Here is a 26417-nt window from a genome sequence, read left to right on the forward strand (position 1 = left end):
ATCATGATAAATGTGCACACTAGAAAAGACAAATACAAGATTTTGTATTTTTCAAGTCATTCGTAGATTTTTGCCTTGAGGCTTAGAAATTATTTGGAGTATAGCATAGCACTGTCATTAATAAAACCTAGTACTTTGAAATTTGTTTCTATCATTTTCAACTTTTATTCAAAATTACTTGGGTGGTGGTTAAAACCTCTGTAGCAGATACTCCACAAGCTATAACTGTCATTGTTCACCATTGATTACTGAAATGATGCACCTGAGGTCACTGAGGATACAAGTTGTTGTTCCTCTCGATGTACCTTGGTGGTTTGGCAAATCTATTCTCTGGGGCTGTTGAACTGCTGTTCTCTCTGCTCCAAATCCTCTCACATTTTTGTTTTGTTGGCAAACTTTACCTCAATATCTTAGGCTCTAGTGAAACATATGTGTTAGTAATTATCAACCAATTTCATCTTTACCTTTTGTGAACAAAGTGATTGAAAAAGTAGTTTTGGATCAGTTGATTGAGTTTCTTGAGAAAAATCAATGTATTGGATAATTATCAGTTTGGGTTTTGATCCAAGCATGATGCAGAATCTTTACTAGTTTCTATGTTGGATGTCTTTAAAGCCGGCTTTGATAAAGGAACTAGTTATTTCTTAGTGTCACTCGATATTTCAGCTGCATTGGTTCTCCTCATTTTTGCATAACAGATAATTTTGTGTAGACATACATCAGTTGTCCCACAACGTTCAACACTGTCTGCAACACTTTTCAATATTGTTTTGCGATCTTTGTGTTTGTTGCTGGGTAGTTTGGGATTATATTATAGCAGTGGTTCTCAAACTGGTCCTGGAGGCACCTCAGCCAGTCAGGTTTTCAGGATATTCACGAGAGAGATTTGAATGCAGTGGAGTGGAACGGGTAGACATGAATCACTTCTTGTCACGTCTGTGGCTGTGACCACCCTCAGACTTACCTTATTTCTGGGGGTCAGCTTCTAAGCTGGCTTCTGCCTATCCTTTCTGGAGTAGTTTTCCTTCTGTGTGCTGGCTGCTTCCAGCATGGCTCTAATTACTCCACTCTACTGCACCTGGGGGTGCTACTACTACTACTTGACATTTCTAAAGCGCTACTAGGGTTACGCAGCGCTGTACAATTTAACATAGAAGGACAGTCCCTGCTCAAAGGAGCTTACAATCTAAAGGACAAATGTACAGTCAGTCAAATAGGGGCAGTCTAGATTTCCTGAAAGGTATAAAGGTTAGGTGCCGAAAGCAACATTGAAGAGGTGGGCTTTGAGCAAGGATTTGAAGATGGGTAGGGAGGGGGCTTGGCGTAAGGGCTCAGGAAGTTGATTCCAAGCATAGGGTGAGGCGAGGAAGAATGAGCGGAGCCTGGAGTTTGCGGTGGTGGAGAAGGGTACTGAGAGGAGGGATTTGTCCTGTGAGCGGAGGTTACGGGCGGGAACGTAAGGGGAAATGAGGGTAGAGAGGTAATGAGGGGCTGCAGACTGAGTGCATTTGTAGGTAAGAAGGAGAAGCTTGAACTGTATGCAGTATCTGATTGGGTGCTGCCTGAGTTAGCTCTATGTCTGTCTCCGTTTGCTCCTCTGTGCTGCACCTAGGTATTCTAAGTCTCTCTATGTTCTGTGTGCGCTCTGCCTGCTCCTTGGTTTGTGCTCCTCTCACCCGCTGGTGGCCAGAGCCAGTGGCTGCCATAGTTTGTCTTGCTGTTCCTACCCGTTCCAGACTTTAGCCTAGTCCGGTCCGGTTCTTCCAGGCTGCCGGACTTGTCTCTTGTTTGTGCCTGGACAGCCTCCGTAGTTGCTTACTGATGGCTGCAGCTGCTCCTCAGGTGTTGAAGGGCTTAATTAATCACTTAGAGACTGCAGCCTTTGCCTTTGCCTCGTCTAAGGTCCCTGGTATGTTAGAGTGCTCTCTGCACTGCTACCTTGTCCAGTTCAGTGTGAGTTTCTAGCTTGTTACTAGTAGCTTGGGCATAGCTTTTCTTGTTGGCTTGTGTATAGCTTTACTAGTTCTGTGTGTTGTGTTGTGTGAGTTCCTAGCGTGTGACTAGTTAGCTTGGGCACTGCTTTGCTTGTTAGCTTGTGTACAGCTTTACTAGTTCTCCTGTGTTTTGCTAAGTGTGAGTTTCTAGCTTGTGACTAGTTCGCTTGGGCATAGCTTTCTTGTTAGCTTGTGTACAGCTTTACTAGTTTTCTTGTGTTTAGCTTTCTGGTTTTCCCGTGTGTGTTTTCCTTTGCTTCTGGAGCTTCAGCCCTAGTCCTGTCCGCTGCCAGTACTCCTTGCTACTGGAGCTCCAGCCATAGTCTTGCTTCTTGACCTGACCATTGCCTGAATCTGACTACTCTCTGCCTGAACCCCGATATTTGCTGCCTGCTGCCTGACCCGACTACTGCCTGAACCCCGATACTTGCTGCCTGACCCGACTATTGCCGGAACTCGAACATTCCCTGCCTGTCTGCCTTGCTTTCGCCTAGGTGCCTGGGGGCACTAGTGTTTCCTGATTCCTGTTGTTCCTGCTTGCTAGTTCCGGTTTTCCTGTAAGCCCTGCCGGCTGCCCGAACCTGAGGGCTCAACCCTCGGGGAACGGTGGCTAAACGTAGGTGAAGCCTAGGTCCAGTGTGTTCCTGTCCAGCGGGTTCCGGTCCCGTGTGTTCCAGTCCAGTGGGCTCCTGGGTCACTAGCTGATGGTTCCCCCAGACTTCCATCCCCCCACGCAAGGACTCCCCACCCAAGCACCCCCCCCCCCAAGAACTGAACCCTCCCATTCATCCTCCCCCACCTGAGGCAGCTCCTTGTGACTCTGGGCAAGTCGCTTAACCCTCCATTGCCCCATGTAAGCCGCATTGAGCCTGCCATGAGTGGGCATGTAACAAAAAAAAAAAAAATATGGTGGTCCAGGATGAGGGTCTTCCGGGTCCAGAGGGGCTCTCTGTGCAGGAGTGATGCTCAGTTGCTCCTGCCTTGTCCAGTGTCACCTTCAAAGTAGCACCCCTAGCAGTGTTCTCACGCTACTACCACTAGGGGTCATATTCCATATAAGGAAATATGGCCCTTAGCAGTAGTAGCGTGAGACTACTGCAAGGGGTGCCACTTTGAAGGTGGCACTGGACAGGGCAGGCGCAACTGAGCATTACTCCTGCACGGAGAGCCCCTCTGGACTCCAAAAGACTCCTGGAAGACCTCTACCTTGGACCACCAACTTTTCAGGTGGGGGGGGGGTTGGTGCACTTGGGTGGGGGTATCTTCCGAAGACTATTGAAAACTGACTTATTCAAAAAGGCATACCACAAACAACCATCCTAATTACTACACAATAAGACTGAGGAATAAGACTGCACCAAACTTTAACCACACGACTGAATAACATTTCTGCTTTTAATGAACAAACACTATCACTTCTACTCTAATATTGATTCCTATACAACCACTCAATGCTGACTAACCTCACTGCCAAACATTATCACTTTTACCCTAATGTCGATACCTAAGCAAAAACATAATGCTGACACCTACGCAAGATCACAATGTATTCTTCTACCATGTATGTATGCACTTGAATGTAAAACTATGTGCAACTCTGTAGACCTGAAATGGAAATCGCCACTACGGCAAATGTAAGCCACATTGAGCCTGCAAATAGGTGGGAAAATGTGGGATAAAAATGCTACAAATAAATAAATAAATGAGTGTGTGTGGGGGGGGGGGGGGGGGCAGAAGTCTGGGGGGGGACCCTCAGCTAGTGGCCCAGGAGCATTTGTCCGCTGTTTTGCGATTTTACTGTGGCTTTTGGCCCTAACGCAACTTGCAATGTATCACTGCAAGTCATGTTACAGTATTTGCATAGTAATGAGATGCAAAACATGCATTTGCATATTTTGCATCTCATTATTAACTAACCCGAGGCAACTTAAATATTGCCTTGGTATTTTTAGAAAAGTGGCATTAGGGCTGTTAAATCATGTTAAGGGACAATTAACATGACTGAAAGCCTAACGCCACTTGATGAATCCCCACTAAATGTGATTTTTTATAAGTGTCACTGTTGTACAATGGCTAGGACTCCCTGCCTTCCTCTCCAAGGGGCTGTAAATCCTGCCTCCAAAACAACTCCAGCCAGCCTGAGCAGCAGAAGCTGGGTTTAGGAATTGAACCCAAGTCTCCTGCAAGGTAATGTAGAATACTGCCACTAAATCAGATCAGCACAAAACCCAGCCATTCTAATTATAGTTTATAGCTTATTAAAACTTGCTATACTGCTCAAGCTGACTTGCACAACTGGGTGGTTTACAGACTAAAAATAAAGGTGACAGAATAGAAAAGAACTACAATATTCAGATAAGTAATTATCAATTACAGCAGTCAGACATTTAATAGCAGAAGAGAAAGAAGTAAGCAGGAATAGGGTAAAAACATAATAAAGGACAAAGAGAAGGAAAACACAGAAAAAGGACGAAGGGATGGAAAAGACAATGAAAAAGGACAAAGGGATAGGAAAGGCAGGTGGGGACAAAAAAAAAGGAGGGGAGGAGATGATAATTCTGCACAAAAACGCCGCCATCTTAACTAAATAGACGAGATGCTTGCTTGAAGAGCCAAGTATTTAAGGATGTTTTAAAGTTTTTGAAAGATAGCTCCAATCATATGGGAAGAGGAAGAGAATTTAAGTGGAAAGTGGCCGTGAAAAAGAAAGCACAATGGCGGGTAATTACACAATTGTACTCAAGGAAAAGCTTTTAGACATTCCATTTAAAACAATATTTTCAAGATCTGATTTCCAAGCTACATAAAACCTTGGATTTGGTATGGCGTGCTTAAAAATAAAAAAAAAAATACATATTTTTTAGAAGTTTTGTGCATATTCTGAGAGCAGCAAGTCAAATCTTAGAAGAGAAACAATGCAAGGTTGCTTGACATCACAATGGCACACTGGTGAAAGAATTTTCCATTTTTTTTTTTAGAACTTTGATATATTTAGAACGCTGCAAATCAGACATGGGATTATGATGATCTGAAAATATCAATCTTTTTACTTGTACGGGAACCTTATGAAATTCACTAAGCTCCAGTTACCACCCCATTCATCTATTCCAACAGAAAAAAATATATAAGGCTTGATTCAACCACATGGAAAAACTGCTGAACACAAAGAAGCTATAAGAAGAAATGTTCCAGCATCTACAATGAGAATGTAATACACGCCTGTAGATCTTTATGAATAGGTCTCTTGTGCATCCAGGCAGTTAGAAATTTGTCACCTTGCATATGCCTCGTTTTCATGCTCTGTCAAGGGAGATGCAAGCAGTTGATTGTGATTGGTTTGTGTTCACTTTAAATGGAATGTTTGATGTTGCTATTATTTTGAACAGTATATTCGGAACAAGTGATGGTGTTTTAAATATACTGTGTTTTTCAAGTTACCCTCAATGTGACATCGAGATGAGGAAGTCTTGTTTTGTGTAAATATTTGAAATGACCCCAGATGCTGACTAGGTACCCTTTTACTAAAGTGCCCTGGGGGTTGCAGGCACATTTTGAACCTGGTGTTGGCAAGGGCAGGATTGACTGTGGATTGCTGCTGTCCTGCAATGATTACTTAAGGTAGGCTTGGTGGGGGGTGGGGGGGGGGCAGGCTAAGGAGGATGAGCTGGGCAATTCTATAACTTGGTGCCTCCAGTTAGATGTGCCAATGCTGCGTGGTGACTGCCAATTTTCTAACAACATCTGTGTGCTAAGAGGCCATTATAGAATACTAGTGAAAAAGACCTGTTTCTTAACGCAATGAAATGGGCGCTAGCAATGTAATGAGTTCCTGCCATTAATGTTTCCACGGTTGTATTCTGAATATAATTGTTGTTACATGTGTAAGATTTCTTTATATACAATAGTTTTTGTGTAAACTGTGTTACAATGTGGTAAACGTTTTCCTTGTTCAGGCCCTTCAATCAGTTTAACAATCACATCAGAAGAGCTCCTTACTTGTGAGAATGCAACATACAGTTGCCCATGTGAGAGACTGAGAGTGACAGTGTGTTTTACAGACAGTGTAAGAGAGAGATACACAGAGTGATTGAGTGTGTGTGTGTGTGTGTGTGTGTGATGTCTGTGTGTGTGTGATGTCTGATTATGTGTGTGAGTGACAAAGTGATTAAATGTTTGTCTTCCCTTCCGTTCTGTGCACTTGCCTCCTCTGATGTTCGTACCTCCCTGTATATGATTGTTTGTTAGAGATTCAATCCACTCCACTTCCCTCCTCCAAGTTCCGTTCTGTCTGATTGGTTCTTCGTTCCTGTGATGTTGCGTTTGTTTGCTTGGCAACTATGCAGCTTTCCGTTTCCTCGACGTGAGGGCAGGGACAGTGAGAGCCAATGAAACGCTGAATGACAGACTTACGAACCCTACACTGCCACAGTGCCACTGAGTCAGCTTCAGAATGTTGGAGGTGCTTTTTATTATATAGGACTAGTGTAAACATGAGCGTCTCAGTATCAGTTTATCTTGGAAACTTGTTGGAGAAATATTGACTCCTGAAGCAGGCATTGAGTTGCCGAAACACAGTTCCATGTTGAGTCTCCTTGACAATCAATTTGGTATTTTTTACATTGACCTCTGGTTTGGCCTCTTGGGTGAATGTCCATTGGTCCTTCCCTACATATTTCCCTTTGGACTTTGTTCATGTAGGGAATTTGCCTTTCTGGTTTTGTGAATTTAGGCGTGACCATTTCTGCCAGGTCACTATAATATTCTATAAGTTGTGTGTATATGTTAGAGACAGGCCCACGCCCTTCCCACATGTATGCCCTCCTGCAGTTATGGACTATAGTACTTACGCAATATCTTACAGAATAGTGCCTAGTGCACATAAGCGTGTAACATACATATCAGTAGCGCTTTTCTGTGCACATACACACATCCAGTTGTACACTTGCCTTTTTGGGAATTTATGTGTCACTAGAGGGCTGGGGAAGGTATCTATGGGGAGGGGGGGGGGTTTGCTGGTGGAGGGAGGGTAAGAAAAGAAGAAATCCATGGACAATGTTTGTTTTTTGACAGAAACGGCCCCTTTAAGATGGTGTCTAGGAACATCAAGCTGTGTGTTGGTGGCTCCATGCTGCCGGGCAGGAAAAATGAACTGGTGTGGTTTTTTTTTCCTGGAATAACACAGCTTTCAAAGTTCAATGAAAGCTATGTTATTCAATTTATATAATAATGATGTGTTTTGCATATATTTGCATACTGAACTTATTATTATTATATAGCCCACAATACTGTGTGTTACAGTAAAATAATGCACATTTTTGCTAATTTAACATGCATTAAGGGGTAAAAATCATGCATTGTCCCCTTAATGCATGTTAGTAACCACACCCCCCAGTGGCAGTTCTTCCAGTAGCAGCCAAAACCTCCAAAAGTGAATCAAGACATTAGTCTTTAGGGGATAGGGGGAAAAGAAAAAAAAAAATTTTTGAAAGACTTGCATAACGTGAAATAAAGACCAACTCATTTTAGCAGAATAAACCTGAGTCAAAAAAAAAACAGTTTTCATGGTGGTCTGTTCTGCACCATGTCTTTGTAGTGCTGTTCTCAGAGTGGATTGTAAAAATGCTGAGCATTATATTTTGAGCAGCAGCTGATGCTGAATTGACCCCTGAGGCAGGCATTGTTTTACTCTGAAACACGACCCGTATCGAGTCACAAATAAAAAAATCACTTGCACCATTCTTGAGAGCCCTTTGTGCTTCTTTGTCGCCGGCTAAATTATCCCCCGATATTCAGTGCTGGGCCATGTCTGGGCACCGGCACTGAATATCAGGGGATAATTTGGGGTGGGCAGGCTGCCAGAGGTTATGCAGGTCTGGCCAATATTCAGTCTGGGCTGCATAAGAGTTATGCAGCCCTGGCTGAATATCGGGCAGTTCTGGCCCATATAATGCTTTTTTTTTTTTTTCAAAAAATAAAAGCCCCCGAGCCTCCTCCCATCCCAATGTCCCCTCCTTCCTTCATTCCCTTCCACCCACGCATTGACATTCCCCTCGTAAAGCCCTCCATCCCGCCTCCCCCCACATCTCTGGTGGTTTAATGGGGCTGTTGAGGGCAGGAGTGCAGCTCCCTCGCTCCTGCCCCTTGCAGCACCTTGGGAAAATGGCTGTCACGACCTCTCGTGGTAGCTCACGGTACTTTGTGTAGTACCACGAGCTGCCACGAGAGGTCATGGCAGCCATTTTCCCGAGGCTCCCCAAGGGGCATGAGCAAAGGAGTTGCGCTCCTGCCCCCAATGACCCCACTGGACCACCAGGGACGTAGGTAAGTCCAGGGGGGGGGGGCTTACCTTCACCGTTGGGGGGAGGCAGAGGGGTGGAGGGTCTTGTGGGGGGAAGGTCTTAATGCGTGGAGGGGTAGGGAAGGAAGGAAGGAAAGAGTGGACACTGTGTTGGGAGGGGTCTTGGGGCTTTTAAAATTTTAGGGAAAACAAAAGAAAAAATAATTTTGCTTCAGTTTTTTAAAAATAGGGTATATTCCACAAAACAGAGATGTACCCATTGTCACAATCCGAAAATCTGCAGGGAACTGTACTCCAGAACCTGATGAATCCCATGTAAGAAGCGTGCCCGAATCAGAGTTTTGAGATTCAAGATTAAAATACAAATAAATAAATCATGTCTCCGGGAAAAAAAATTCATGCAGAATAGCTGGGATTTAGGATAATGGGAAAAATCTGTTGTTCTGTACAGTAAAAGATATGTCTGCCATTAACTGCTGACATTACCAACTGCTCTACTTCAAATGACATCTGACAGCTCAAAAAAGGAATATATGAGGTTTGAAAGCCTGTGTACAATATCATTGTTGAATTTTGAGGTTGCTCAACAGTCAGTATGTAGCACTCACCATTTGGGTTCCACTGATCTTCTCCTCCCAATACAAACAGGAAGTTTTCTACTTCCACAACACAATGATGTGCACTGTTATATGGCATTACTGTAAAAAACAAGTATATTCTTAGTTATTTTTCATTGTAATACAATATATACCATTCCTAATACCATCTTTACTGGACAGCTAACAGCTTTTTGCAATATGTAAGGGAGGCAATTCATAGTATTTGTGCATCTGTCCTCAAGGCAGACTTATCCATTAGGTACAACAGGCACAGTGCCTGGGGTCCATGAAAATGTTTTTTTTTTTAATCAAAAAGAATAAAAATGAAATAAAAGTTATTTATATTCATGCCTTGCCTTTCACATTGAAAATATATAAAATATATAGAATACAAATGCATAAAATACAAGTCAAACACAAATAAAATATACATATAATTGAAATTCAAACTTCAGTCCTATATTAAATGCCACCAAGGGAGGGGCCTATGAAGCCACCAAGGGAGGGGCCTATGAAGGCAAAAGTGGCTAGGGCCCACAAAAGTCATAGGGTGCCTTTTACTAAGCCACTGTAGCATTTTTAGGTCACAGTAGAAATCAGCTGGCAGTAAACACTGAGACACCCATTATATTCTTATGGGTGTCTCGGCGTTTACCACCAGTTGATTTGTACCCCAAGCTAAAAACCCTACTGTGGCTTAGTAAAAGACCCCCATAATGTGGCCCTGTCTATTCTGTGCTCAGCTCTCCGTTCCCATCTAATATCACCAGAAGACACAGCAGATATGCAGTTATATTATGCATCAACCCCTACGATATCTGGAATAGAAAGGGGGTCAATAGTACACAAAGAATTCAGGAATGAGAAAAAAAATCTAAAGAGAACATACAAGCATACAAGTTGAAAACACACTCAGGGGCCCTTTTACAAAGGCGCATTAGGCTCTATGTGCGTGCAGCATGTGCCAAAATGAGACTACCACCAGGCTACTGTGCCTCCCTGGTGGTAATTTCAGATTTGCCACATGCCTATAAAGCCTGGAAGATTTATTTATTTCTTCCCAAGCATGCAGTTTCCGGCGGTAATCAGCAGTTGGCACATGCAGCATGTGAGCCCTTACCGCTAGATCAATGGGTGGCATTAAGGGCTCGGGCCAGTTTTAGGCGCACGCTGGTTTCATTTTTACCACATGCCCTTTTCCTGTCCCATTTTTTAAAAAAAGCCCTTTTTTGCAGACGCGGTAAAAACTGGCCTGGTGTGCACCCAAAAACATGCGCCTACACTAACGCAGGCCACTTTTTTATCGCGGCTTAGTAAAAGGACCCCTTCATTTAGGGTAAGTAGAAAGCTCCGCAGATTGACACAGGGATTGACTTTCCTTTGCAAGTACCTGCCTGTGCTGAGAGTTGAAAGAGTGAGCTCTCGGTGGGCAATTTGGAGGTTTGAGATGCCAATTGAGGGCGTACCTGAGACAGACTATGTGAAGAACCCACCGGTCAGAAGTTATAAGAGGCCACCTTTGGTGAAAAAATATTAGCCTCCTCCTGACTGGCAAATCATCTGGGATGGACACTTTTACTCCAGCTATGCTCTGCTGGAGTCAGTCAAAAGCTTGTCCCTTGCTTTGCCTGGGGAGCAGCAGGGGTTTTAGGCGCACACGGTTGACATGAACAAGCGCGCTGGGGCTGAGCCTGAGTAGGCTGGCGAGTTGAAGGATTGTACCTACACCTAGAATAGTAGTAGGAACCGCTCCTTGGCTTGCCAAAAATCCTCCTAGCTGAGGAGGTGGAAGCAGAAGGCGCACGGCAGGCGGAGAGAAGAGATTGTATCAGTATGCTTCTTGATTTGGTCAGCGACCTCCTCAACCTTCTCTACAAAAAGGTTATCCCCCTGGCAAGGGACATCCGCCAACTGTTGCTGAACAGAGTGTTCCAAGTCAAAAACACGCAACCATGAGAGTCTGCACATTGCTATACTTTGAGCAGAGATCCTGAATACAACATCAAAGGTGTCATAAGTGCCCCTGGTCAAGAACTTTCAACACAACTTCTGCTGCTTGAACAACTGGCGAAGAGGCTCAGCATGCTCCGGAGGGAGTGCATCCACCAAGTCCAACAGCTGTCACACCGAGTTTCGCAAGTAGGTGCTCATGAAGAGCTGGTAGGATTGAATACAGATAAGCATTGAAGCCTGCTACATCTTCCTCACAAAAGAACTAGTGATACGTCATCAAAGGCACCCTTAATTTATAGGTAGATGCCTATGTGCGCTAGGCGCTATTCTATAAGGTAGCACCTAAGTGCCACAGCGCCTAACTGCAAAAGGTGAACACACATAGGCAGAGCATGGGCATGTCTCCCAGGCACTTTATAGAATTGCTCCCTTTGAGTCTAGCTAACTAACTTTGAAAGTTTCTTGGTGCTTCTGTCCTTCTGCCTATTGCAGTAGCGTAACCATGGGTGGGCCTGGGCCCACCTACTTTGGGCTCAGGCCCACCCAAAATTCTTGCACACTTGTTATTGGCTGATGGGTATCCCCAAGCCTCACCAGCTGCAGGGGTCCTCTGGCAGTAAGAACAGCTCCCTTTCCTAATTGTTTCAGTCAACGTCAATGTGTAGACGCTGCTGTCACAATGGCCTTCCCCTGCCACACATGCACAAAGGGGTGGGGCACCGGCAGCATGTGGACAGTACTGCCAGTTGCAGCAAGCCACACCACTGGAGGACCCCTGCAGCTGGTGGGGCTTGGGGATCCCCACCAGCATAGGTATTTACAGTAAAGATATGACTTGGCACTTGGAAGGGGGGGGGGGGGGGGGGGGGATTGTGGAGACTACATTACATGTGCCCACCCAATTTGCCCAGTGGCCCATCCAAAATCTGAGGTCTGCCTATGCCTCTGGCCTATTGATGCTCTTAGTGCTGGCATAATGTTAACAACTGCAACAAACAAAAGGTTTAGAAATGTACCTAAATTATTTTACATTCAGCTTCATGTATTTCTTCAAAATAAGGCCCCACTGACACAATGATGATTTTTGTACAGATTTCCTAAATGTCATACATGATCTTGTTAGTATTAATCCTTACTTATGTTCCAAAAACATACACAGGACATTCCTCATCTAGAAAGGCTGTAAAATAGGGATGTTCATGCATTTGTTTCATTAGTGCTCTTTAAAAAAATGTAATGCACACTAAATTGTTTTAACATGCACTAAATACTATAGCACACATTTAACATTTTACATTAAAACAAAAGTGAAACAAACTAAAAAAAAAACCCCACCCAAAAACTGAGAAAAATTCATAAAAAATGAAAATTATTATTTTTTTTGCCTGTGCTCTTTCCTGTTCTAAAACCGTGGTACTAAAGGTGTGGCACCTCCTTCGAAATAAAACTATGCTGGCTCTATTTCAGATGTATTTCATATCTGCTTTTACTTTGATATTTAATAGTTTGACTATCATACCAGAATACACTATACCTATTTCATTATCAAGCTGCCTCTTATGAAATACATTATACTATAATTAATCTGGTACACTGTATACAATCTGCATGATAAATTTAAATGCAAGTAGCATAAAACTATCATTTATAGGCAATTTTAGTCCACTGGTATTAGAAGAAAAGTGATGCCTTTGTTCATCTCATCAAATGGGCTCCTTAAATCTAGGTGAGGACAAACTGGGAGGTGATGTGCGTGTACAGGCAGGGAACTTATTGCTTGACACGGATCAGCAGAGCATTTAGGAAACCAGTGCAGTGGGAAATCAATATGACTCAGGGCCAGATTTGACTCTCTGTTCTTTTCACCAGTGCCAATAAAAAAGACAGTCTAACTCACACTTGGATTATTTTGGGTTATATATCTTTCATTTCACCTGATTTATCATCATTCGTTCTCAAAATTCAGTTATGCAGTATGGTAAATGAAACGATCCTAATTACGATACTAATAAACAAGTGAGAAAGCACACAGAGCATTGCTCATGGAAATCTATCCAGTTCTCTGCATGTAAATGTATATGTGTGTGTGTGCTTGGTATGTGCGTGTGTGCTTTTAGTGTGCTTGATCAGGAGAAGAGATGAGAGAGGAAGGCAGTTTGAAAGGTGCAATTCCTCAATTACTATGTTACAGTGAATCAGTGTTATGTACACTGCAGCTGTTGGAACTGGAACATTTTATGGGGGGAGAGGAGTTATTCTCTTCCACCTCCCACAGAAACTTCAGGTCTATACAGAGAAACTTCCTGAAGATCACCTCCTCCCTTCCTGTGATTACAGCTGCCTTCCAGGCAGGGGCGTAGCCAGACTTTGGCGGGAGGCGCGGTCCAGAGCCCGAGGTGAGAGGGCACATTTTAACCACCCCGACGCCGCCGACCCCCCCAGCCATTATCGCCCCCCCCCCTGGCGCCGCTGACCCCCCCGCCAACTTTGACAACCCCTGCCGACGACCTTCTCGACCCCCCTCCCGCCTTCAAACCCTCCCCCGCCGTCGCCGTGGGCTACCTTTGCTGGCGGGGGACCCCAATCCCCGCCAGCCGAGGAGGTCCTCTTCTTCCCGTGAAGGCTTCGTTCTGTTTCTGACATCCCGCACACTGTACATGCAGGACGTCAGACTCACAGAAACAGAACGAAGCCTGGCTGATCTGTTTCTGTGCAGGATGTCAGAAACAGAACGAAGCCTTCGCGGGAAGAAGAGGACCTCCTTGGCTGGCGGGGATTGGGGTCCCCCGCCAGCAAAGGTAGCCCATGGCGATGGCGGGGGAGGGTTGGCGGCGGGAGGGGGGTCGAGAGGATCATCGGCAGGGGGGTTCAGGGCCAAATCTACGGGGGCCCAGGCCCCACGTAGCTACGCCACTGCTTCCAGGCCTCTGCCCCTTCTACCTGACCATTGGCTGAATTCTACTTACAGTCTCTGCAGACTGCTGCTAGTTACAATGGAAGCAAGCAGGGCAGGCTCACTCAGAGGGGGATGGGGACAGGGGAGTAGAGAACTGAAGATAGAGTATTAAATTTTGAAAAATGTCAGACATATTACCTATCCTTCTACCTTCTGAACCTTAATTCTGCTGAGTCCTGAGCACATCTCATAGTGTCCCCTACCATTAGGCCAATTGAGGTTTGGGCCTCAGGTGGCACTCTACAGGAGCGGCACTCTCTCCTTCCCTTCTCAACCCTCTCCCCTATGTTTACCTTATTTTTTTAATTTCTAAAATGTGGCAGTGGCAACGGCAATGATTCCCAAAGGCTGGCCTGCTGCCAGGACCGGCCTTTTCTCCCCACTGTGGCCTGCCTCTTGACGTAACTTCCTGTTTCCTCTGAGGCGGGATGCAGTACAGGGAGCAAAGACGCCGGTGCCGGTGGCACCGCAGCAGAGCAGCCTATGGGAATTGCTGTTGCTGCCGCCTTTTGGAAAAGACAAAAATAAGGTAAACGCAAGGAAGAGGGTTGAGGAAGGAAGAGGGGAGATATCAGACCCAGTGTGGGCGGCATCCCACCCCTGCCTCAGGCGACAGATCATCTTGGGCTGCCCCTGCCCCTAAACATGCAGACGCAAAGTATGTGTGCAGTTTGCCAATGGCTTAATCTGGCTCTGCACAAAGCATATAGAAGTAGTTGCAGAGGACTAATTTTGTGGGTGGGTAATTTGTGGGGTGTTGCAGCAGTCACAGGTAGGGTAGTGAGGAAGTGGGGTAGTATGTGGTATGATGGGACAGTTCTGGAGGGTTCGTTTTTGGAGGTGAAGAAGTTTGCAGGGTGGTGGGTTAGTTGTGGAAGGGTATTTTTTTTGGGGGGGGGGGTTGAAGACGTTTAGGGGGCGGTGGGTCAATTGGAGTAGTTTTTTTTATTGGAGTGGGGCAGTCTGCAGATAATTTTTCAATGTGGGGGCAATATATGGGGTGGTGTGGCAGTTGCAGGGGGTAGATTTTAGGTGTGGAGTTTTTGCAGACAGTAGTTTTGGGGTATGGACCAGTTTCTGAGGTTATATGGGGTAGTTTTTAGGGAGCAGAGGCAGTTTGGGGTTTCAAAGAGTAGGGACTTTCACCTTTTAAACTACTTTGCCCTGTTCTCTAACAGCTACCTTTTTTTTTGGTGGTGTGTGTGTGTGTGTGTGTGTGGGGGGGGGGGGGGGGGGGTCATTTCTCTGGAACCACTTATGTGATATGGCTCATTTTTTTTAACTCAGTGTGTCCTTTTACTATTTTTTCTCTACATGCCAAGTTTCATCCCATTCTGTTTCTATGCTACAGAAGCTGAAATCCATTCTCCCATAGAAATGTATTGGGCCATTTTTTGTGGGACGTATTTCTCTGGCCCATTTTTGAACTCATAATGCCAGTTTACCAGTTTTGTTCTCATGCCAAGTTTTATCCTATTCTGTTACATTTTCAGAAAATTATTTCGCCTCCAGACAGACAGACACTTTCAATTCCTTTTGTATAATTCATTCCAACTTCCATTGGGTTGGAAAACATTTTTAAAAAATCCTATTTGTCATTTTCAGGCAGGTTCCCCTAGGCTTCAGGTTAGAAACTGCCAATAAGTTAATCGGATGCATCTAGCCTTTCCAGGGCAGGCTGAACATCTTTCACAGGCTGTGTTCTCAAATGCCATAGCTGATGAGACAGACGAGTTGTAGGGATCAAACGTCCATCTGGACCACATCCACACATCTTACCTAGGGGTAGATTCCTCTTTAGTTATTTTGCAATGCTGTATATTACTCATAAATAAGGCCATAATCCGATACATCTTAAAAGAGCACCTAGTCTGACAGGGTATCAGTCGATGCCTCACCACCGACAGGCACTGATGAAAATTCGGTTTCAAATATTCACAATGTGGTGAACACAGCTGGTTGAATTTCAGTGGGAATCTAAATATTATTCTTCCCTATACAAAATATATTTAGGTTCAAGGTTATTTTATTTGATAACCTGCTTAGGGGCAACCATCAAAGCGGGGTACATTAAAAAAAGAAAAAGATTAATACAATTAAAATCAACCATGGAAAGAAACTCTAACCATTATAAAAAGAAGGAGAAGAGACAAAGATGTATAACATAGTACAGTGTAACATGATACACTACACCATGGGGTCCTTTTACAAAGCCACGGTAAAATGTGGACTGCGGTAGTGTGGGCGCGCCTTTTGGGCGTGTGTTGAGCCACTTTTTGCCGCAGCTGGGAATAAGACCATTTTTTAATGGGCTGGGAAATGGGTGTGTGCAAAAATTAAAACTATCGCGCACCTATTTATGGCCTGAGCCTTTACCGCCAGCAATTGAGTTAGCGGTAAGGGTTCACACGCTACTTACATGCACCAACGTGGCTGTGCTGCCGGAAAGCCCCCCTGTGGTAGAAAATAGAAAAGTATTTTCTACTGCAGGATTCGGCGCACGCCAAACTCAGAATTACCTCTGGGTGCACATGCTACTCCAGTGGTAGTGCCTAATTGGTGCACGCTACCCATGCGTTAGCCCTCCTGCGGCTTTGTAAAAGGGTCTCCATGTTTTTAAGTGAATTCATCACTAGGATGCATCTCCAAACAAATGCGTTGACCACTTAGCAGCAGGTGGATGTAGGTTGTGCAAGAGCGCCAACTGCTGGCAATCACCACTGGCTTCCAAGGAACTGTCTACAACTCAGTCACTATTCCTTATGACCTATATTATCAAGTAAGGACTGGTAGCTGTTGATTTTGTTTGGCTACGCCTCTCTTCTGTTCATGTCATCTTAAATGTTCATCTTAAACGTCAACACTTTCTTTCATTTGGGAGGAGACAACTGCCTGGCACAAAGACACGGATTAGGCTTTGAGGAGACACACAATTCTCTGTCATGATCGTCCCATCTTCAGCACTCTCACCCCACAAATCATTAGGCTGTTCAACCGCTTCCTCACAATTCTGACAAGCAGCTCTTCGTGATACTTTTGTGAAACCAGCTAGACAGCTTTGTAGTTTTTTTAGACTATGGTTTGTATGTAGGGGCCTGTGTGGGGGTCTCCTCAATGGGATAACTAATAGGCTTCTGAAGGATTCAATGGATCAGCTGATCTTGACACAGTCAAAGTTTACTTCTGCAGCCTCAGTTCTGTTTTAGCTGCATTGGCTCCCCCTTCAATTAGGTGCTAAATTCAAACTTCTGTCCTTGAGATTTAAGGTTTTACATGAAGCACTTGTAATCTGAAAAACAGGTTGAAATGGTTTTGAACCAGTTCTGAATCTATAATCTTTTCACACAGCGGTGAAGAATGCTACATGTTAAAGAAACAAGAAGGGATTTTGTTTGAAATAGGGCATTCCTGCTTAGATAAATTTGCCAGTTTTGGTTCATACAGAAATAAATTATTTGTCTGTCAAATTAGATGTGGATATTCAATGCCCGTCATGTCTGGTCACGATGTGAAAGTTATATGAGTTCTGCTTGATATGCAATGCCAGTACCCACAGAGCTAATCAGACAAAGATAGGAGCACATAAAAAGCAGCCCTATCTGCCCAGTTAGCTACATATAGCCAGTGCCCGCATAGCCTCCTCTAGCCCCACAACCAAGTCGGGTTTTCAGGATTTTCCCAATGGATATGCATTAGATCTACCTGCATACAATGGAGGCACTGCTTGCAAATAGATCTCATGTATATTCATTGTAATATATAATAAAAATATCAGGGTAAAAATATTACAATACAGTTGTACCACTTGTGTCAAACATACTAGTAATAACTATGGTTAATTATACATCTTCATTATATCAAAAATATTCCTCTACAAATTGAAAAAAGCCTACAAACCTTCTAAACATTGTTGTTCATAATTCAAACATATATTCAAACAAGATCACACTCATACTCTCATTAAAACAATAACACATAAGTCCTCTTCCTCAATGTGGAACCAATACTGGAATGTAAAAATCTCAAGCAAGACCCAGTCAGTGGAGCAGAGTGAAAATGAATCCTCCAGAATTGCTGTTAGAAGCACACATTCTGTAAAGGTGCTCCACTACCCCTTCTCACCACATGTAGTGAATTGTTGTTTAAATGAGTCTAGAACCACCAGTGTTATCAATCCATTTAGGACACGACCTTACACGGTCCGTGTTTCGTTCGCCAGAGTGTCATCAGGGGTCAATATATCTAAACACAGAACAACAATCATAGTAACATGTTCAAACCTACTCACATGTTACTTCAAACATTTAGATGCACGGGTATATGGTAATATACAAGTAAGACAAGGCGACCATATACCCATGCATCTAAATTGGTGGTGCAAGTTATTAAGAAGCATTGGGCTATGTTGGCCATACATACCCAATTTAAACAAATGCCGGTTTGCATTTACTCGACGTATGGATTTGGGAGAGTGGCTCTTTGTGGGAGGAATGAAAGATGTGGCGTATGCTGAGGGTGAAGTGGTTGACAGGGGTCATTATGCATGTCATCAATGCATGTACTGCCAATATGCCCTTCAGGTGAAGGAGATTGCTGTTCCACACTCTCAGGGGCATAGGTTCAAATTACAAAACACATACAGACTGTAATTCATCTCAGTGTGTGTATGGAATATGCTGCCCGTGTGGGCTATGGTATATTGGGCAGACTATGTGCAAAATTAAGGTGCGGATAGCCCCACACCTAAGTAATTTACGTACACAATGCACGGAAGCTCCCCTTATATCCCACTGGCTACAGGTAGGGCATTTGGTCCAAGATTTAAGATTTGTGGTATTACATAAAGTGTCTGCTCCAAGGGGTGGTAATGTTCCCCTGATGTTGTCTAGGAAAGAGCAACGCTTAATTTTTTTGTGGAATACTGCTATTTCTCATGGTCTCAATAAGGAGATTGAATGGCTTACTGTATAGGAAGGAAGTGTATTTAAGGACTGAAATCCCATCTTGCACCATACGCACGCGTCTTTTTGACTTACCTGCCGCGATATGGCACCATGATCAAGGTCTCTGTGGCTCGATGTAGCCGGTAAGTGGGTTTGGGATTTTAATTTGAATACTATGTACAATTTGAACGTTTGAAGTAACGTGTGAGTACGTTTGAACATGTTACTATGATTGTTGTTCTATGTTTAGATATATTGACCCGTGATGATGCTCTGGCGAGCGGAACACGGACCGTGTAGGGTCATGTCCTAAATGGATTGATAATGCTGGTGGTTCTGAACTCATTTAAACAACAATTCACTGCATGTGGTGGGAAGCGGTAGTGGAACGCCTTTAGAGAGTGTGTGCTTCTAATAGCAATTCTGGAGGATTAATTTTCACGCTGCTCCACTGATTGGGTCTTATCTCGTTGAAGAGTATGGATTGAAGATCTTGGTGATAAAGTAATATGAACACATATTTGACAGTGGGACAGTGAGATGGATGATGCTCAAAGGTAAGTACAGTGAGTTCTACACTCCAGTATTGGTTCCACATTGAGGAAGAGGACTTATGTGTTGTTGTTTTAATGAGTGTGATGTTGTGTGAATATATGTTTGAATTATGAGCAACAATGTGTAGAAGGATTATAGGCTTTATTCAATTTGTAGCGGAACATTTTGATATAATAAAGATGTATAATTAGCCATAGTTATTATTATGAGTATGCATATTCATTGGGGAAATCCTTGAGGACCAAGGTTGCCCACCCCTGTTCTAATGTGTCAGGCTTGCATTAGCTGTAGAATTGATATGTTGTATAAAGATGGTACAGGGACATGGAGCAGTGTTACATGCACATACACCACAATATATGACTATCAGATTATGCGTATTAGATGTACATATCTGAAATGCAAGCATACTCCATGCATTAATATTATTGGTATGATATGTAAATATCTGCAGTTGAGCATACTGCTCATCGCTTCACAGCTGTGGCACCTCCTCATTAACTCTATATTAAGTGGCATGATCACATAGGTTCCTCATCCCCTTGCTAGCCATAGGAAAAAGTAAAAAGTGAGCTAACTTTTTACTCCTTACAGCACATCCCAAGCACTGAAGCAAAATGAGACATTATGGGGGCAATTCTATAACCGGGCGCCCCAATGTATTTATTTATTTTTTATTTATTAGGATTTATTTACCGCCTTTTTGAAGGAATTCACTCAAGGTGGTGTACAGTAAGAATAAATCAAACATGAGCAACAGGCAATTACATCAGTAAAAATATTCATATAACAATACAAAGTATGGCGTGGTATACTACTTACAATGTCAACACAATACGTAATAGAACACTTTAATTGACAGTGAAGGGTATAAGGTGTCTTGATTCTGTGTGTCAAGTGTAACAGCTTCCGTTACAGAGTACTAGCATATAGGCATGTGCACATTTAGTCGCTACCCACTGATGCATATCAATAGCAGGTATACCCACAATGAATATGTATTAGATAAATCTGCATGCACTACTGTATGCAAATCTATCTCATGCATATTCATTGTAGGTATCCGGAAAACTTGACTGGCTAGGTGTGTCCTGAGGACTGGCTTAGAAGAATTAAGGATAAGATGGTTATCTTTAAGCCAGTCACTGAATGAAGACAGCAGTGGATAAGGGTAAGATTAAGACAGTCAGGGTCATGATAAGAAGAAGGCAAGATATTGTGCGAAGTTGTATACAGTAATAGTCTGATCTTGGATGACAGTAAAAAGAGGACTCAAAAAGGTATTGAAAAGGAGAGGCGCTAATACAGATCCCTGTGGTACTCTGCATGGGAAAGAAAAAAAGGAGAGGACCTAGAAGAAGGTAATTCTATATAATAATTCTCACCACCAACGTTCTAATGTGGGACTGTCTGTGTCCGTGGCTCCTGGAGTTGCTGAACTAGGCTCCGTAGCCAGGATGACGTCACTCACAGCTGATTCCCAGGCAGGGGGAGGAGTAGGGAAACACGCTCCGCGTGTTTCCCTACTGCTCCCCCTGCCTGGGAATCAGCTGTCAGTGCGCCGCTCCCTGCCACTTCGGCGCAAGTGGCAGGGAGCAGCGCATCAAAAAACTACAAGCGCGGCACCACAGAACCCCCCCCTGTGCATCACCCAAGCCCCCCCGGCACATCAACCCCCCCCCCCCGAAGCACATCAAACACCCCCCTCCCCCACCCGAAGCACATCAACCCCCTCGCCACCCGCAGCTGCCACTGGTAACGCTGTCTGGCCGCTGCTGCTTCTCCTGTTGAGCAGCAGCAGCCACTACAAAAAGAAAAAACCCATAAATGTTTTAAAACCCAGCCCAAATCATTCGCAAATGCCCGAGTCTTAAAACGCAATCTCTGCAGCCGCTCCTCCTCTCTCCTCCACGTTACTGCTCCTGGAGTAAGACCCCAGAGGAGCGCAGCGACGTGACAGGCGAGAGGAGGAGCGGCTGCAGAGACTGCGTTTTAAGACTCGGGCATTTACGAATGATTTGGGCTGGGTTTAAAAACATTTATTGCTTTTTTTTCTTTTTGTAGCGGCCACTGCTGCTCAACAGGAGAAGCAGCAGCGGCGGCCGGACAGCGTTACCACTGGCAGCTGCGGGTGGTGAGGGGGTTTGATGTGCCTGGGGGGGGAGGGGAGAGTCGCTGGACATGGGTAGCTGGAGGGGGGAGGGGAGGGTCACTGGACATGGATGGCTGGAGGGGGGGCAGGGGAGAGAGAGGAGGGGAGGGGGTCCTGAGACCAGACAGGTGGGGGTGGGGAGGGGGACCCTGCGAGAGGGGGGTGGGGGCTCACACTCACTCACTGTCTCTCACACACTCTCTCTCTCACAGAAACACACACACACACACACGCTGTCTCTGTCTCTCTCTCATTCTCTCTCTGACACACACAGAAATGGGCCTTTTTTTTTTACTAGTGAGACAATATAAGATTAGCTGAGTGAAACCAATGATAAACCATTCTTATGATACCCATGTCAGAATAATGTAGATAAGAGCAAGCCATGATTCACAAGATCAAAAGCTGAAGTAGGATCTACAGAAATTGCCAGGGCTGCCTTTCCACTATCAAAAGCACTGTGAAGATCATTAACTAAAGCCGCAAGGAGAGTTTTGGTGCTGTGTTTGGGTCCAACCCCTGATTGATGCAAATGACGAATGTGCACTTGCTCAACATACCGAAGAAGCTGGGCAATGACAAGTTTTCAATAAATCTTGACAAGATTGGTAAATTTGAAATTGGCTTATAGTGAAGGAACAGCTGCATCTAAAGAGGATTCTTTTTAAAAGATACAGTGGATAATGGCCTTTTTCCAGTCACAGGGAATTATACTAGCAAAAAAGGGCATTGTGGTAATAGAGAAAAACATAAGAACAGCATTGGTAATAGCGATGTCAGTGCCATTTACACTTTGACAATGCCTATACATGTTATATCTTATGAACTCAAGAAGGAAGCTCTCTTTGTCATGATGCAAGTACTACGGCAAGTAAGAAGTAGGAATGACACAAAAGCTTCCAGCGGGCAGTTCAATGTCAACACAATCTTTATTAAACAAGCACCAATGTAGGACCTGACACAAGACCATGTTTTAGCAGATAAAACTGCCTGCCTCAGGTGTCAAGAGCACTGTAGGATGCAAACACTATATCAATGGTGTAAGACACTGAACTAACTGCAGCATATCCAGTTGTGCGGTGCAGAATTTAAAATCAACAGTGCAAATTGTTGAAAAAATAGTAACTCCCAGTATGCGGTTGAGAACAAACAGAAACTGCTATCTGCAAGGTGCGAAAGGCGCTCTGTGTTTTGAACACACTGTAGGGATTCTTTTCCTGTTTTGGTGTTACGAGTACTATGGCAAGTGACAGCTTACTATGGATTAGGAGTGATAACTGTAAACAATTATCAATAGACTCATCCTTTTTTTTAACCATCTCTCTCTCTCAACAGGAGTGAGGTTCATTACTATCATGGTATGCACAAAACAAACCCATTAGAAGACATTGCCACCAAAAGATCATGGGGAATAAATATGGGGGAAGGAGAGAGTTAAAAGATCTGAGGGGTAGGATAAGCATTCCATTCATATTAAAATGAATATGTGAAATTAACCAAAAAAACATACAACTCAAAATCAGGGGAAAAAAATGAAAACTAATAAAATTTTGCCTTTGCACACCCCTACCGAGGAGGGCAGAGAAAGCATGGGGATCTGAAGAATCATACAGCAGAGATAGAAGGAGAGACTGAGCAGGGTAGGCAGGAGAGATGTCTGGGGGAGGGAAAAAGATGAAAGGAAAAGAGCAGAGAGAGATAGTGAGAGAGAGAACTGGACTACAGAAACAAAGGAAATAGAAGAGTGAATAGAGCCAGAAATTTTGAATACCTCCTCTCCTTATTCACAGGGTGCTCAACTTTGTTTTTTAATAGAGGGATACATGAGCTGAAACTCTTGTAACAAAAAAAGTACACTTAAAAAAATAAAGATGCAAAACCCCAAGTCCAAGTCTTCAGTGTTCTGCTAACATGGTCCCTAATTATCAGAAGGATCTGCCTTCCCCTCCAAAACAGGAGAAAACCTTCACAAATTAGACCTTAGAAGTTTAAAAAGTATCAGTGTGGCTTGTTTTTTTCTTTATTTTGTTTTGCTTATTGATTTTTACCTAGGGAAAACATCACGAAAGTTTCAATACTTTTTTTCAAGGAAGGAGAACACCTGGCTCCATCACTAAACAGAAGGGTATCTGAAGACAGGTTCTGTACTCTTCCCTCAAACACAGCACACCATGTGAGTTTCTAGCGTGTCAGTCAGTGAGTTGGAGGGAAAGGGTAAAGAGAAGCTAATCAGGATGAAATGAGATTAAAGGCTGTCTAATTTTACAGCAACTGTGATCCATCAGCTACTGGGAAAGTGACAGTGGAAATGAATGATGGAGGCAGACAGGTGGGGCTGCACATTCCACTGATTTATCCTCAAATGCACTGGGCCTTCTTTTATTGAGTGAACATGACCGCATTTATCACGGCTGTCATCTAAACCCACTTCCCTCCATTTAAAAAGGTCACTTTACTAGGAGGGAGAGTAGGAGAAAGGCACTTTTAAAAGCAGATTGTTAAAATCCAACACCACACATTTCTTCCAGAGGAGCCCCAATCAAATAACTTTCTTCTTTGCAAAGAAAGAAACGGGGCATAAGACAGAAAGAAGAACCTCACTGAGAGCAAGAGTTGTATCATATACACGATGCAGCACCCATTACCGCTATGTAACATGCAGCAGTATAAGCATAAAGCAAATATGACTTACTAAACTTTTTATTTTAATGGACAGCTCTGTAAATTAAAAAACAAGGCTTGGGTGATCATTATTATTGTCCTGGGGGTTGATGTACTGAGAATTCTTCTGAAAGGGGGCATGTAATTTCAAAGTGTGCAGGTACTCTTATGCCCCAAACTTGGCAGGCAATTTTCAGAAAATAATTCCAGGTGGCTTCTCTTTGAAAATTAGCAATCAGAAAATATGCATACCAAAAGAACTCACCTACTTTGCACCTGATTTGCATGTGGGCACCCATTGGAGTCATGGAATGAGAGAGAAAACTACATGTGTCCTTTTGAAAATGCCAAGTACACACACAGCTAAACACAACCCTGGAATACCTATTTTTAACTCAGAGAAAATGTACACATGATATGGAAATCTACACATACTTCCGCTTAGGCTGAGGGGTCTAATTTTCAGATAGGTCAATTTACTCTAGGTACACCCCTTATTACTCTGATAAGGTCTTTAAACACTGCCATTATTATAGGGAAAATGCTTTAGTACAGGGGGTTTTCATTTATTATTAAAAAGTGTTCTGTCTCAAATTTGCACAGCATGCACCTCTTCATAACAAAAAAGCTAAAAATCCCTTTTTAAATTGAATTGGCTGATGAGGTAACAATCCAAATCTCTAGCTTCATGCTTCTTCCTCATTATTTACAGTTTATTTCTCTGGTGCAATTCTACACCTATCTTTCATTCCCTTTTCTTTCTCCCATTCTCTCCTAAGTCATCCTGCAAGTATTTCGTCTCTTTGCCCTTGTCTGCTCTCCTCAGTCCATCTTTCTCCACTCCTTCCTGCAAGCCTCTCTTGTCTCTTTCTATCACTCCTGTTTGTCCCTTCCCATGTCCTCTCATTTGTTCCTTTCCCCCAGACCCACTTTTCTTCTCCTTTCCCAACCTTTCCCGTTGGCTTCCCTTCATTCCCCTCCCTCCCATGATCTTCTTTACTCCAAATAGTGGTGGTAGCAGTAACCAATGGTGAGGTGGCATGGGCTGAGAAGTGAGTCAGTGAATGGACTTGGTTTCCAGATGTACCCCATCCTAGCTTATCAACAGGAAGTGAGGTTCATTCCGGCTCAGTTCCAGGCCTATATTTTTTCACTAATCGGTCACCACAGTTGCTGCTACTACTACAACCACAATGACAACAGTTCAGGGGATAAGGAGAGACCAGGATTGAAGATCCTGTCCCGTACATATCCCTATAACCTTTTCAAGCTCATCCCGGACTAGTAGTAGGTGAAGCCCCAGCTGAACGTCCCAATAACATATCAGCCCTTTATCTCTCTGTAGCAGCATAATGCCATCTGATTTCACAATTTGCTACTGTTATCTTCTCAAGAGAGCAATACTAAAAAAACACTTATGTAGTTGACAGCAAGTACTGACTGTATAAGTGATTTTTAACATCAAATGGGAAAAGCATGCAGAGCATGGCTAATGGAATTCGAACTCCTTGCCATACGCATGTGTAGAAGCCAACCAAATTTTATTTTCAGTTTTGGCTTTGGAGCTGAAACTAGCCTGAAGTTCATGTTTGGCCATGTTTCAGTTTCAAACAAAAACGCTTGTGCATTTTTGGCTGAAACCAAAACTAAGCTGCGCAGCTCTCACCCCCTCCCTCCCTGACCAAAACAAACCCCACTCCCAGACCCGCCCACCAGCGGAAGCCCCCTCCTAGGCCTACTGTGTTGGTGGATAGTGGGGGCTGGACTAGCGATCCTCATTTTCTCTTGCCTCAAAATGGCTTCCAAGACTGCTGTTGGAGCAAGGAGGATAGATTGAGAACAGGAGTCGGCATGACATCAAATAGCTGAAGCCAATTAGGTTAATCTCCCTTTCCCTCTCTTCTGTGCAGCCGTCATCTCCATTCACCCAAAACAATGAAAGCAAACCTATGAGCTGCTCTATCCATGTTGTCATTCCTTATTGTTGGTAGCATTTTTATTTGATTTCACTTATATTTTCAAACATGCCAGCTTGTGCAGCATACAGATGTACACAGAGGACGTATTGGTTTCACCAGTTAGAGTAGTAATTAGCTCTAAATTGTAAATCATTGTGTCATTTGGAGGGGCTGGTTATAGGGACTCCCTGTATTTATACAGAAATGTTTTCACCTAGTAAAGGTCCACCAAAACAGACATTATGTTAAGAGAATCAGGTGCTTAACAATAAGACTTACTATTTATAAGTACAATTAAAAACAAACAAACCATCAATTAGATTGAAACCTGGGAGCATTTAACATCTT

The 26417-nt window shown here is 43.6% G+C and overlaps 1 protein-coding gene across 1 annotated transcript in view; it reads right to left on the reverse strand.

Moving 5' to 3' along the window:
• The window catches only part of KLHL14 (kelch like family member 14), a 199809-nt gene that overhangs the window by 19741 nt on the left and 153651 nt on the right, over positions 1-26417 (reverse strand). Inside the window, exon 3 of the mRNA XM_030190135.1 lies at positions 8901-8990. Within this exon, the coding sequence (XP_030045995.1) occupies positions 8901-8990 (90 nt within the window). The remainder of the gene's footprint in view (positions 1-8900; positions 8991-26417) is intronic.

This window comes from Microcaecilia unicolor, chromosome 1 (assembly GCF_901765095.1).
Source record: "Microcaecilia unicolor chromosome 1, aMicUni1.1, whole genome shotgun sequence".
NCBI lineage: Eukaryota > Metazoa > Chordata > Amphibia > Gymnophiona > Siphonopidae > Microcaecilia > Microcaecilia unicolor.